The following is an 11,591-nucleotide window of genomic DNA, read 5'->3' as shown; positions in this document are numbered from 1 at the left end:
AGACCAGTGCTCCAAAGCCAGCACTACCTCTAAAGGGGATGTTTTGGAAATGTGTTTGGAAATGGCACAAAGACTGATAGCAACACTTGCTTTTAAAGGGTGGAGGGCAGGGAAGTTAGATGTCTTGACATGTATGGGACAGTCTCACATGATGAAAGATAGATCAGCATCCTGCATGACTTTTTTAGTCCATTCGTGGAGTAGAAAAATCTGTTTACAATGATCCAAGTCCAGAACCCAACTTTTTACATATAAACAGGAAGTATTTTTTTTGCATGGTTTTAAAATTCATTGAAGTTTCTGAATATGCAATTAATGTGTAAGTGAAAATTGTACAGTTTTTGTTCAGTACATCATTTTGGAGGAAAAAAGTCCTATCTATGGAAATGCCCGTTTCTGAGTCACTACATCAGTCTACATTGTTGCCGTCCACATCATGATTGCTTGCACACACTCACACACAGCATCGGCCTAGTTCATTATGTCTTCTGCCCAAGTATTTACCTAGTGAAATACAATTGAATTATAAATTCCTTTCATTTCTATTTTATATAATTATGTATACTTGAAGTATGTATGTAGGAAATATACTTAAGGGGACACAATATTCTCTATAAAAAGGAAGCAATGGGACTGACAGGGTAAGATTTACTGAACTAGATGTCAGCTGTAATACAGCAATGCAAGTTGTATAGATGGAAAATTAAATAGCTAGAGATGACTACTGTTTGTTTCCAGTACACTAGTAAAATAAACATCATTTAATCAAATGGAAAGAAAAACCTCTTTAATGCTTAACTTTTGTGTTGGAACCCATAATTAAATGTCACAGTATGTCCTTTCTGATGAAACAGTATGTACTAAACTTTCAGACGGCTATGTAGATGAGTTGCTATCAATCACCCCATGATGAGTAGGATCAGTGCTGCTTTGTCCCAGTCCCTCCTCCTCTTCTACCCTCAGATGCTGATGTAGAACATAAACAGCTTTGTTAGGTGGTGGGACTGTTGTTTTCCTGTGTGGAAAATCTAATTATTACCATTCCCCACACTGCATTTACATGCGTTCATACTGACAGTAACCCGACACTCTTACTACTTCCCTCTTCACTGCAAAGTCAAATATTTGGTTCACATCTTATGGACACAACCTTTTAAAAAGGTCAAAGAGCTACTAACACAGTTTATTGCACAATGATAAACACATTCAAATGGCCAAACATATTTGTATAATTAATCTTCTTAGCACCTACAAAGACAACCATGAAAAAACATACAATAAAGCAAACATTTCCAGAGAAGTCTGATAAATAAAAAGTAGCCAGTAAGAAAGTATACAGAATTTTAATTGTTACCTTTAACATTCTTTTATGTATCCATATCCTTTAGATTTAGAAGGATCCAGAATGGCAAACTGAATCAGATGTGAATAGTTAAGATTTTTATCTTTTAAATTCTTATCAGTGGCCTCTGTTATGTAAGAACTCAAAATGAACTTGTGGTCATAATTTGTTATGAAATAACCTACCCTGAATGTGAATGAGTTTGATAAAACTTAAGTATTTTCTTGCATTTCTGTGTTTCCAGGTAATAAACCTTAAATTATTGCCAAATGAAAGAGTATACAGATTTCTTCAAATTAAATGAAAGCATTTACTTGACAAATTAGTTTATGAACGTTAAGTTTAAGGTTGACCATAAAATTGTAATAATGACAATTCAAATAAGGTAAAGACAATAAACCATTTATTAAAACATTGTGTGATAAAATAAACTTTTGGTCCAATGCTACACTGGTAAACTTTTCTTCCTCAACTTTACACCTAAAACAGTTAAATTACAACATCACCTGACCAGAACCAGAAAATAATTCTGTCATTTACTACTCAATAATTGAACAGTGAGGTAACTGCAGATCTAGGTTTTCTTGATGAGTCAATGATTGAGAATGATAAAAGACAATCAACATTCCATATGCCCAAAAGTTAAATTTTATTTACCCTGTTCAATGGCCCAAACTTAAAATTCTCCTATCAAATAAAGCTTTCATAGATTACCCCCTTCCCTGCCACAAATAAGTGTTAGGAAAAAATTAAGGATAAGAATTGGGTTTTAAACTGCACTTTATTTGCTTCTATAATATGCTGTCTTTTTAACTGATCAACCACAAGCATGCAACAAGTTCTCTGAAAGGAACTGCTTCCACAATTCATTGTATATATCAACAGGAAAATAATAAAAGTCACTCAATTTTGAGTTCTCTCCTTTTCTATAGCACTTCTAAGTAGTGTGCGTGACTCATACCACAGAGGTAGGAAAGACCATCTTTAATAAATTATCTTCTTAATTGTGGAGAATTTCTGAAAAGAAAACTGTCAAAATGCTAAACCATGCCCCTGATGAGTCTCAAAGGACCACAGATCCATTGACTCCTTATTCGAAGAATTAATCCCCCGGAGTGTTCGAGATTTTGTAGGGCACTTGGTAACAAGATCCACCAGGGCTCCGCACAACTGCACTAAGTAAGCCTTCTACCACTCTCATTTGCCGATTCTTTGGACCACCCAGTCCTGCTGGCAGAGAGGGCAGCGATTGTTCTGTTTTACCCACAGGGACATGCAGCAGTTGTGGAAGGAATGATTACATTCTCCCCAGACCACTGAAAGAAAAAGAAGAGTTGATGTTACATATTTCAATTTAAATTACTAAACTAAAAATTTTAGCTTATTTTATATTAAGAATAACATTCATGGAGCTGCACGTAATGGCGCAAGCCTATAGTTCCAGCTACTCTGGAGGATGCGGTGGGAGGCTTGCTTGAGCCCAGGAGTTTGAGGTTGCAGTGAGCTATGAATGTGCCACTGGACTCCAGCCTGGGTGATAGAGTGAGACCTTGTCTTTACAAAAAAAATTCAAAAATATACTAAAAAAAAAAAAAAAAAAAAAAAAAAGGTTCATAATCTTGAAAAAATATGGTTAATTGGCCAAAGTACTTTTTTACTATCTACAAAGACAAAGAAACTTATTAATAAATGTGTAAGTTACATTTAAGATATAAGTCACTGTTTAGGGGAATTTCCATCCCTGTTCTACAACATGTGGGTGATGTTGATGACCTTTGGTTCCCACATAGCACCACATGCTGTCTTCTTGAAGTGTGGAGACTAAAGGACTTGAACCTTCCGTAGATCCCAGACCTTGTCAGTCATGCACTGACCTTAGAGATCTCTGGGCTTTATTTTATTGAAAAATGTCCTCCTGATTTTAATTTATCAAGATATAGTGAGTTTTAAATGTTCTCAGTTCATAGTAGGCTATTATAAACATATGACATGCTTCTAAACATTATCAGTTGTATATCTACTGAGCTGTTTTCCAGAAGTGGTAAGTTGTGTTAAATCATAAATGAGCAGTGCAGTTGCTCATGTGACAATGCAATTTTCAGAGTGGCTGGCTAGAGAAAGGTCTCTTTGTGATCAAAGTGGCCTGCTCCTCACAAAACCCAAATTAGTATTTTTTCAACAAGAAGCATGAAAGAAAAATTTTAAACCAAGGGAAATCACCCACAATCTGGAATACAATCTCAAACTTGGGATTCATTTGCTCCTTGCTTGACAAGATTAAATGAAAGAAATAAGGGGGAGGGGAAGAAAAACTACTTCCTATGAAAATTGGCTGTAGAATATGGGAGGCAATGGGAAAAAATCCTAAGTGTTTCAGGAGGAAGAAACAGGATTTGATCAGAACTGCATAAATCATCAAGAAGCTGTATAGAAACCATGCAAAAAAAACTACAAAGTTAATCTTTTATTTTAGAAAAATCTATAAAAACTTTTATATAGCAATCTAGAAGTGATCACCTCAAGAACTAGGACATAAAAACCTTTAAATTGCTTTAAATATTTAGTCTAAGACAACTTTTTTAGTCTAAGACTATAAAAAAAATTTATTTCAATACACAAACTACATTCCAAAAAAAGACTTGAGACTTAGAGTTTTTCCTACCTTAATTGAAAAGTTAAATGGTGTATCAGAGTATTGAAAACTGAAATGCTTTATTAGAACCAAAACTGACCTACAACACAGCCAAATAATGTTTTGTCAAATAATGTTTTGACAAATCCCTCATTTTATAATTTTCTTAACAGAAGATAATTACTTCTTTTCTGATTACCAAAATATTTATTATGACCATGTCTGCAATATATATCCAGTTCATCTTGATTACAGCTATAAAACGTCTTACAGATTCATTCCATTAAAGCTTTTTGAGAATCAACACATTTTATATTAATAATGGATCATTGCTTTACAGTTTATTTTTGTGTATTGATAAGGTCAATCTTAACTACAAATTCAAACAACCCCACTGAGAGAAAACCTTCAGTTGAAAAAGCAAGAGAACAAAATTACAACATACCAACACAATCCTCTTGTTTGTTTTCAGCTTGACATCTAAGACAGGCATCTAAAAGTAAACAAATAGCAATTCTCATTCTGATGCTCAGAATGCAATTTTTAAAATTCAGACACTTCAAAGTCAAATAAAAGCCTTTAAGGGTTAGAGATGGAGATAAAAGACTCACACAATTAATTTCTCATCTGAACATAACTATTTAAAGACGAATAAAATATAAGGCATTCTACTGATTTACGTATGACCAGGAGCAATTTCACAAGGGTTAACAAACCCTCTGTTTTTACAAGCTCTGATGAAAAGATGCCTTGACAGCGCCAGTGGAGAAAACCACCGGAGAAAAACATGCCATCCTCCACTACATTGGAAGTTACTGTAAGATCACTGGGCATGCTCAGAGGCAGTTTATTTTCAAGACACTCTTTTAAATATATCATGCACATGTATTGGTATTTGTTTATATACACATAAAGAAAATCTAGAATACCCAAGAAATCAATAATAAAGTTTACTGGGCGGAGTTGGAATGGGAAGGCAAGTTTTTGCCATATACCTTCTTAAATTTTTTTAACTATGTGACTGTATAGCCTATACAAAAATTAAATTGAAAAAAATTTCTGATTCTTTCATAAACAATTTTCTTGAGTCACTCATACTTATTGACAAAGAAGTTTTCCTTCAGCAACTCATACAAAGTAACCTCTTACTTTCTTCCCTAGACACTTGACAGTTCCTTTAAAATAAACAATTTTGTATGGTCCTAATAGGTCACTACTGACAGTCATCCAAACAACACTGGTGAAAGGCAGTGAGATGTATTAATAGAAGGGAAAGCAGGGCTCTGGAGCCAGGGAGAGCTATAGTCAAGACTCACTTCACTGGCATTTACTAGTTCCATGGCCTTGGACCAATTATGAACCTCAATTCCCTCATTTGTTTAAAAAAACAAAAAAGGAATACTATCATGAGGTATTTATATATTAAGTGAGGATGATACATACTTGTGAGAATTTATAGATAAAATAAATACTAGGTACCCCAAAATACTAGGTTTTTTTCCTTTTTAAGAAAATCCTCCCTTTACAGGTAAGTCTGAGCCCAAAGCATCTACTCAACAATAGCAAAGTATTTTAATAAATTACTTGGGTGTAAATACTAAGAATGGGAACCTAAAGGGTATATGAGAAGTTTTCAAAATTCAATCTGTAGTACTGTTAGCTTGATGAAGGAGGTAATACAGAATATTTTAGGGACCAAAAATGGATTCATTCACTAGCTGGAAGAGAAGTCAGGGTTAGGTAAAAGGAAATTCTAAGCAACAGAAAAAAACAAAACCAGCTTTTAACATAAATAGAAGAAAAATAATTCTGTAAAAATAGAAACATGGTGGAGTTGAAGCCTGCCTGCTTCTCTTCTTACACTGGATTATGCTCAGGCATTTGTTTGCTCCTCTCCCCATGCTCTTACCTTTAAAAAAACACCACTGCCCTGGTCTCTTCAGTGTGGATTAAAAACAACCACTGTCTCCTGTGGCTTTCTTTAATTCCACAATTACTGAGCATCTACTCTGCATGGAGTTATGCACTGGGGACACCAAAATGACCAAGGCTGGATCCCAAGTAGTTCACCAGCAAATGGGGAGGTAGACAGGCAAACAACTATTCGGTCATTAAGTAGGAAATGTCCGATTTTGCATCAAAAGTTAAGCTTACTGTATCTCAAACAAGAAGCAGTAAAATTAATCAAAGTATGTGCCTAATTTATCGACACACTTTTGCTATCTTAACAGTAGCTTGTTTATGCCAGCAGCGAAGAAGCCTGGAGACCGAGTGGCGATGAAATCTCAAAACACATTTTCCACAGCTTGTCAAGAATTGAATATTTTTTTCTTGCAAGAAGTGGCCCAAAGCTTAGGAGTGGTAGTCCGTTGGTGCAAAGTCTGGTGAATACGGTGGATGACAGAGAGTTTCCAAGTCCAGTGTTGTTTGTGTGAAAAGTAGTTGAGCATTGTCTTGCAAGAGGATTGGTGTGTTTCTATTGACCAATCTTGGCTGCTTAATTGCAAGCATCCTCATCATTTTGTCCAATTGACTGCAGTAGACATCTGCTGTAACTGCCTGATCAGGCTTCATGAAGCTGTAGGATAATACCAGTGATGGACCACCAGACACCATTAGCTTTTTTTGATGACTATTCAGGTTTGGACTGTGTTTCTTTTCAGCACTTCATCTTTATCAAAACACTGTGCCAAAGGCTTGTGATTGTCAAAAAGAATACATTTTTTATCACATGTAACAATATAGTGTGGAAATGTTTCACCTTTATCTCATGACAGCAAAGAAAGGCAAGCTTCCAGACGATTTCTGTTCTGATGCTCATTTAATTCATGTGGTACCCATCTATCCAGCTTCTTTACCTTGCCCATTTGTTTCAAATGGTCCAATATTGTTGGAATAGCAACATCAGACATTGCTGCTAAATTCACGTGTAGGTTGAGATGGATTCCATTCCACTACAGCTTTCAACTCATCATTATCCACCTTGGTCTCAGGTCACTGATATGGCTCATTTTCAAGATTAAAATCACCAGAACGGAACTTCTCAAACCATTGACGTACTGTGCGTTCATTAGCCACAACCTTCCTAAACAGTTCGTTGGTATTTTGAGCTGTCTGTGCCACATTGGTTCCATGATGGAACTCATGTTTGAAAATAATGTGAATTTGTGACTTATTCGTGGTTTCACAAAAATTGCTCTAAAAAAACTTGAAAGATAATCACAAGCCAAACCATGTGTTTGAAAGAATGAGGATATACTTTCACAATAAAAATAAAACAAGAAGTGTCAAAGGGAAATGTCAGAGACATCAACTGTCAAACTTAGTTCTTAAGGAAATCGGACATTTCACACTTAATAATCTAATACATATTCTAAGGATTGTGATGTAACAGTGAAGACATGCTACCTGTACCTGGCACTAGCTCTGTGCAATCACAAAATCTTTAGAATGTTAGGGGTTGGGTGATCCTAACTGCCTCTTTTACAAATTAGAAAATGAAGGCTCCAAAAGGTTATGTGAAATGTCCAAGTTAACATACAGTCTTGCAGGCTATATAACTAACATATAGCCATGCTGGCTATTATAACTTGGCTATACTAGCAAACCTCTTTTCTTCCTTATCAGCTCCTGTGCCATGTGCTCCTTTCAGAATGAAAGGAGAGTGGAAACCAAGAGTATTACCCACATTGAGATGGACTGATAGGCAAATCTTGAAGCAAAAAGTATAATAAATCATTCAAGTGTGTAACATAAATTCCAAATATTAAGGAATAGGAACTAAGTGGGTTCATACTGCAGAATCTAGAAGTCTCTGAATTATACTCACAGCTTTGATTTAGATTCATTATCAAAAACTGAGCCAAATACAAATTATCCTAAAATTTCAGATAAAAGAAAAAAAATTATTTCAATGACATTCCTAGCATCTAAAACAGCATATTTCTAACAAGTATAATATTAATATAAGGACTGGAAAGTCTGAAAAGCAAATATCCTTCTGCCGTCACTTGACGACTATGTGAGTTTTAACACCTTATAAATAAAATACAAAGGTCTAGTCCAGAATACTTTTCCTGAACCCAAAGTACAGCTGTTGTAAATATGTAACATTAATCTGCAGTAGCAGAATACTTACTATAATTAGAAAGTTAATGTTGTCATTTATAGCACATACTTTGACCTACTTTTAAATATCTCAGTAAAGTTTATTTGTTGCAATTTTTCAGTCATTATTTTAGGTTCTGCACTTCTTACTAAATGTTTTTTCTTTGGGGAGAAAATAGATTTTTAAGAGAGAAATTCTTTAATAATGTCCTTTGGGAACATTCTTTTTAAACTAAAAAGGAACTAAAAGGAAGTTTATTTTCCTTTACACTGAAGGAAATTTAGGTGATAAAATTTTTAGCAAAGCTTGTCTTGCAAAAGAATAAAAAGATCAGTACTCCTGGATCAGATGAAAATGCCTCCCAAACGGGAAATTATGATCCTAGTTCTTAAGGAAGGGGTGGGGGTGTAGGGGAGCTGCACTGCAGGCAAATAAATTAGATACTTTTAAAAGCTAATATGTAAAATAAGTGGAGCATGTCTAAAATCAAGGTGTTTCAAAAGAAAAAAAAATTGAATCTCGTTGTTGTAAATCCTCTTTGAAACAAGCTCCTATGGAAAAAAGAAAAAGAGAGCATAAACTGCAAAATCTGTTGATTCTGGTAGTTTTAAAGTCTCATCTCCTAAGAAAGAAGCAATTATTTTTATGTTCTCCAATTCTCTCATTTTTCAGGACAAATCACAAAGTTTTCAAACTACAGAAAGCTCAGTTTTCTTCAGTTTCCTTCAAGGAACAACTCAATTTAAGATGCTCTCAATGTAATTTAAAATATCCTATTAAAAAACTTAATTTGTATTTAAATAACACCTCTTTTTCAAAGAGGTCTGAGATCTTAAAACAGAACCATATAAAACATAATGAAATTAAGCTGTTCTGAAATGTTTCATTCGGTCCTATAGTTTAATTCAAAATATTATAAAAAGAAGACATATTTGTAAAAGAGGGTTCTCTACAAACACATGACTCAGAGCAGGGCAGTATCTTCTCCAGGAAATGTCATCCTACGATGGGGAGGGAGGCAAAATGGAGATGAAGTGTTATGTTTCTTAATACAGGGCTTACGTTATTCAATTCCCATGAAACTTAAATATTCTTGAACCACACTACAGACCCTTCAAGCCAAGCTAGTGCCATCTGACCCGTCTTAGATCAACCGAGATTTAAAAGCCAGCCGAACAGCAGCAGTAGCTAATACGGAAGTGCAATGGCGGCAAACCCTCCTCCCCGGCGCCTCTCGAGCAGACCTGGGGGTATCGTTCTTTGGGGAAGACGACTCCTGCGCATCACTTTAGCGTTCTGGCCCAAACCATTAAAGTGCACAGCTGAATGACGGCCTTTACCCTGACCCCTCTGCGGTATGCTTTTGGAGTGGGATGGCTACAAAAACCGAAGTGGCTCCTCCCGGTTCCTATCAAATCACCCAGTTTTATTCTCTTGGTCACACCCGTCAATATCTGAAATTACTTTCATTCCTCCGTTTATTGCCCGTTTCTATCCCTACAACACCAGCTACGAGGCGCTGGGCGCCAGCTGAACTACCCCACGGCCCAGGCGGCGGCCGCAGCACTGGCTTGGCCCGCGTCGCCCACGCCCGGGCAGGGCGACCCCCGCCCCCTCCCCCAGGCAGGGGCTCTCCGAGGTTTCGGCCGCGCCGCCCGTCACTCCCGGCCCCGGAGCCAGCCGCGCGGAGGCCGCAGCTCGGCCCGGCCTGGCGTGCAACGCTTACCCATCACCTGGACCCTGCAGATGGCGCACGTATCGCACTCCACGTCCCAGCTCCACATGGCCACCGCGTTCCACTTCTTGAGAGAGAACATTTTGTCGCCCCCTGACTTAGAGCCTGAGCTCCCGGAGTGAGAGGCCAGGGTGCAGGGCTCCTCGCCGTCTTCCACGTCGGCCATGGCGGCGGCGCGGGGCCGGCGGCGGAGACGTTGGGTCGGGGGAGGCGGGTGGCTATGGCGGCTCCGTGGGGCCGCCCGACGGGCCACAGCGCCGCCCGCAGGCCGCGCGCCACCTCCGTGGCTGGAGCCGGTGCGCCCGCGATTGGCTGACGCGGTCAGGTGACGTCACCTACGCCAGCGCCAGCGGGGCGGGGACTGAGACCCGGCAGTCCCCGCCCTGAGTCCCCGCCCTGGGGCAGCCGGGAGGGCTGGGGGTTTGGGGCCGCTGGGCTAAAATGGGGCCGCTGCAGAGTAGCGTGTTACTCACGTCGGAGCAGACGTGCAGAGTGTGCACACGTGTCCTGCTTTATGCCTTTATTAAACTTGCCACTCTGAAAAATTATCTTGTTAATTTATTCATTTGTCTCTTTCCTCCCAAAATGTAAAACTATCAAAGCAGGGACCATGTTTAGGGACCATGTTCCTATCGCCACCTTATCTTTGGTATCTAAAAAATGCCCGGCCTAGGAGGCGCAATTTTGTTGTGAGTAAATGAATGCCCTTGAAGATGTAGAAATCTGGTTCAGTGCTTCTCAAACTATTTGGTCTCAGGACTCCTTTACACTTATAAATTATTAGGACCTTAAAGACCTTTTGTTTATGTAGGAGATATATGAGATATAGATAGATCGATGTTTCCTTTTTAAGAAATTAAACAAAAAATTGAAAATGTACTCATTTAAAAATAACAGTAATAAACCCTTTAGAATCATTAGAGGAGTGACATCACATATGCTGTAGTTTCTGGAAAACTGTAGTGTACATTGACAAGAGAATGAGAGTGAAAAGAGAAATAGTTCTGAATACTGTTATGCAAATAGTTTGGCCACTTTCATCCCTGAAAAGGATCCCAGGAACCCTGGGGACCACATTTAAAGTTAGTTTAACCTCCTCTTTTTGTATGTAGGAGTAATGAGTTCCACAGAAAGGAAGTAACAAAGATCACACTCCTATTACAGGGGTTGTTCTACTGATAGCCCAGGGTCATAATCTATGTTTTCGCAAGCAAAGCCGACTGGACATCTCTGTTGAGAAGATAAGGAAGCAGAAGCACAGAGAGCCTAAGGAATGCTTGATTCCCACCACCACCTAGTGGTGGACACCTCCTGTGTCAGGTTGGGGATTCAGAGCCTCCCACCATCCCCTCATCTCCAGATCTCAAGCCTTGTGCCTGCGTGGAAGCTAACCAGACTCAAGGAGTCTGGCAGGGGAAGCAAATGCATAAATGTATAGAAACATAAATATGGACACAGTGTCACATTTGATTAGATGGAAACGTGCTGTTTGTTCAGTGGTGTGTTAAGTGCTTCGAGGGTACGGGGATATCCTGAGGACAGATGTAGTGAGGGAAAGCGGAGAGCAGAAGTTTGAGTTGGGGGAGGTGGGAGGTCCTCATGGGCAGGAAAAGAGTGAAGAGAGCAAACCTCTCTGAGCTGTGGCCACAGCGGAGGACTGATGGTGGTGCAGACATGAATCTGGCCACACCAACTTTATGAGCCAAACATAAACCAGAGGAACCACACAAAACGCATGTTTGGTACATATTGAAAGACTGCATATCTAACTAGA

At 38.5% G+C, this 11,591-nt stretch overlaps 1 protein-coding gene across 2 annotated transcripts; it reads right to left on the bottom strand.

Moving 5' to 3' along the window:
• Positions 1 to 1,723: 1,723 nt before the first annotated feature.
• On the bottom strand, positions 1,724 to 10,115 carry RNF7 (ring finger protein 7). 2 transcript variants are annotated; one of them, XM_045539362.1, is made up of 3 exons: positions 9,816 to 10,072; positions 4,420 to 4,467; positions 1,724 to 2,658 (listed from the first exon to the last, which is right to left on the bottom strand). In XM_045539362.1, exons 1-3 carry the CDS (start codon positions 9,981 to 9,983, stop codon positions 2,602 to 2,604), a joined length of 273 nt encoding a protein of 90 aa, XP_045395318.1. In that variant the 5' UTR covers positions 9,984 to 10,072; the 3' UTR covers positions 1,724 to 2,601. The 2 variants fall into 2 exon arrangements, with proteins under 2 accessions (XP_045395318.1, XP_045395317.1); XM_045539361.1 differs by having other exon boundaries at positions 2,105 to 2,658; positions 9,809 to 10,115.
• Positions 10,116 to 11,591: the final 1,476 nt, after the last annotated feature.

Source organism: Lemur catta, chromosome 1 (genome assembly GCF_020740605.2).
Source record: "Lemur catta isolate mLemCat1 chromosome 1, mLemCat1.pri, whole genome shotgun sequence".
Taxonomy (NCBI): Eukaryota; Metazoa; Chordata; class Mammalia; order Primates; family Lemuridae; genus Lemur; species Lemur catta.
This window is presented reverse-complemented; position numbering and strand designations above follow the sequence as displayed.

Excerpts from the sequence above, each read along its gene's own strand:
- RNF7 (XM_045539361.1), bottom strand. The coding sequence starts at position 9,983 with ATGGCCGACGTGGAAGACGGCGAGGAGCCCTGCACCCTGGCCTCTCAC. Across the intron at positions 4,468-9,808 it reads CTGCAGGGTCCAGGTGATGG|ATGCCTGTCTTAGATGTCAA; the intron begins GTAAGCGTTGCA and ends GTTTACTTTTAG. Across the intron at positions 2,659-4,419 it reads CAAACAAGAGGATTGTGTTG|TGGTCTGGGGAGAATGTAAT; the intron begins GTATGTTGTAAT and ends TTTTTCTTTCAG.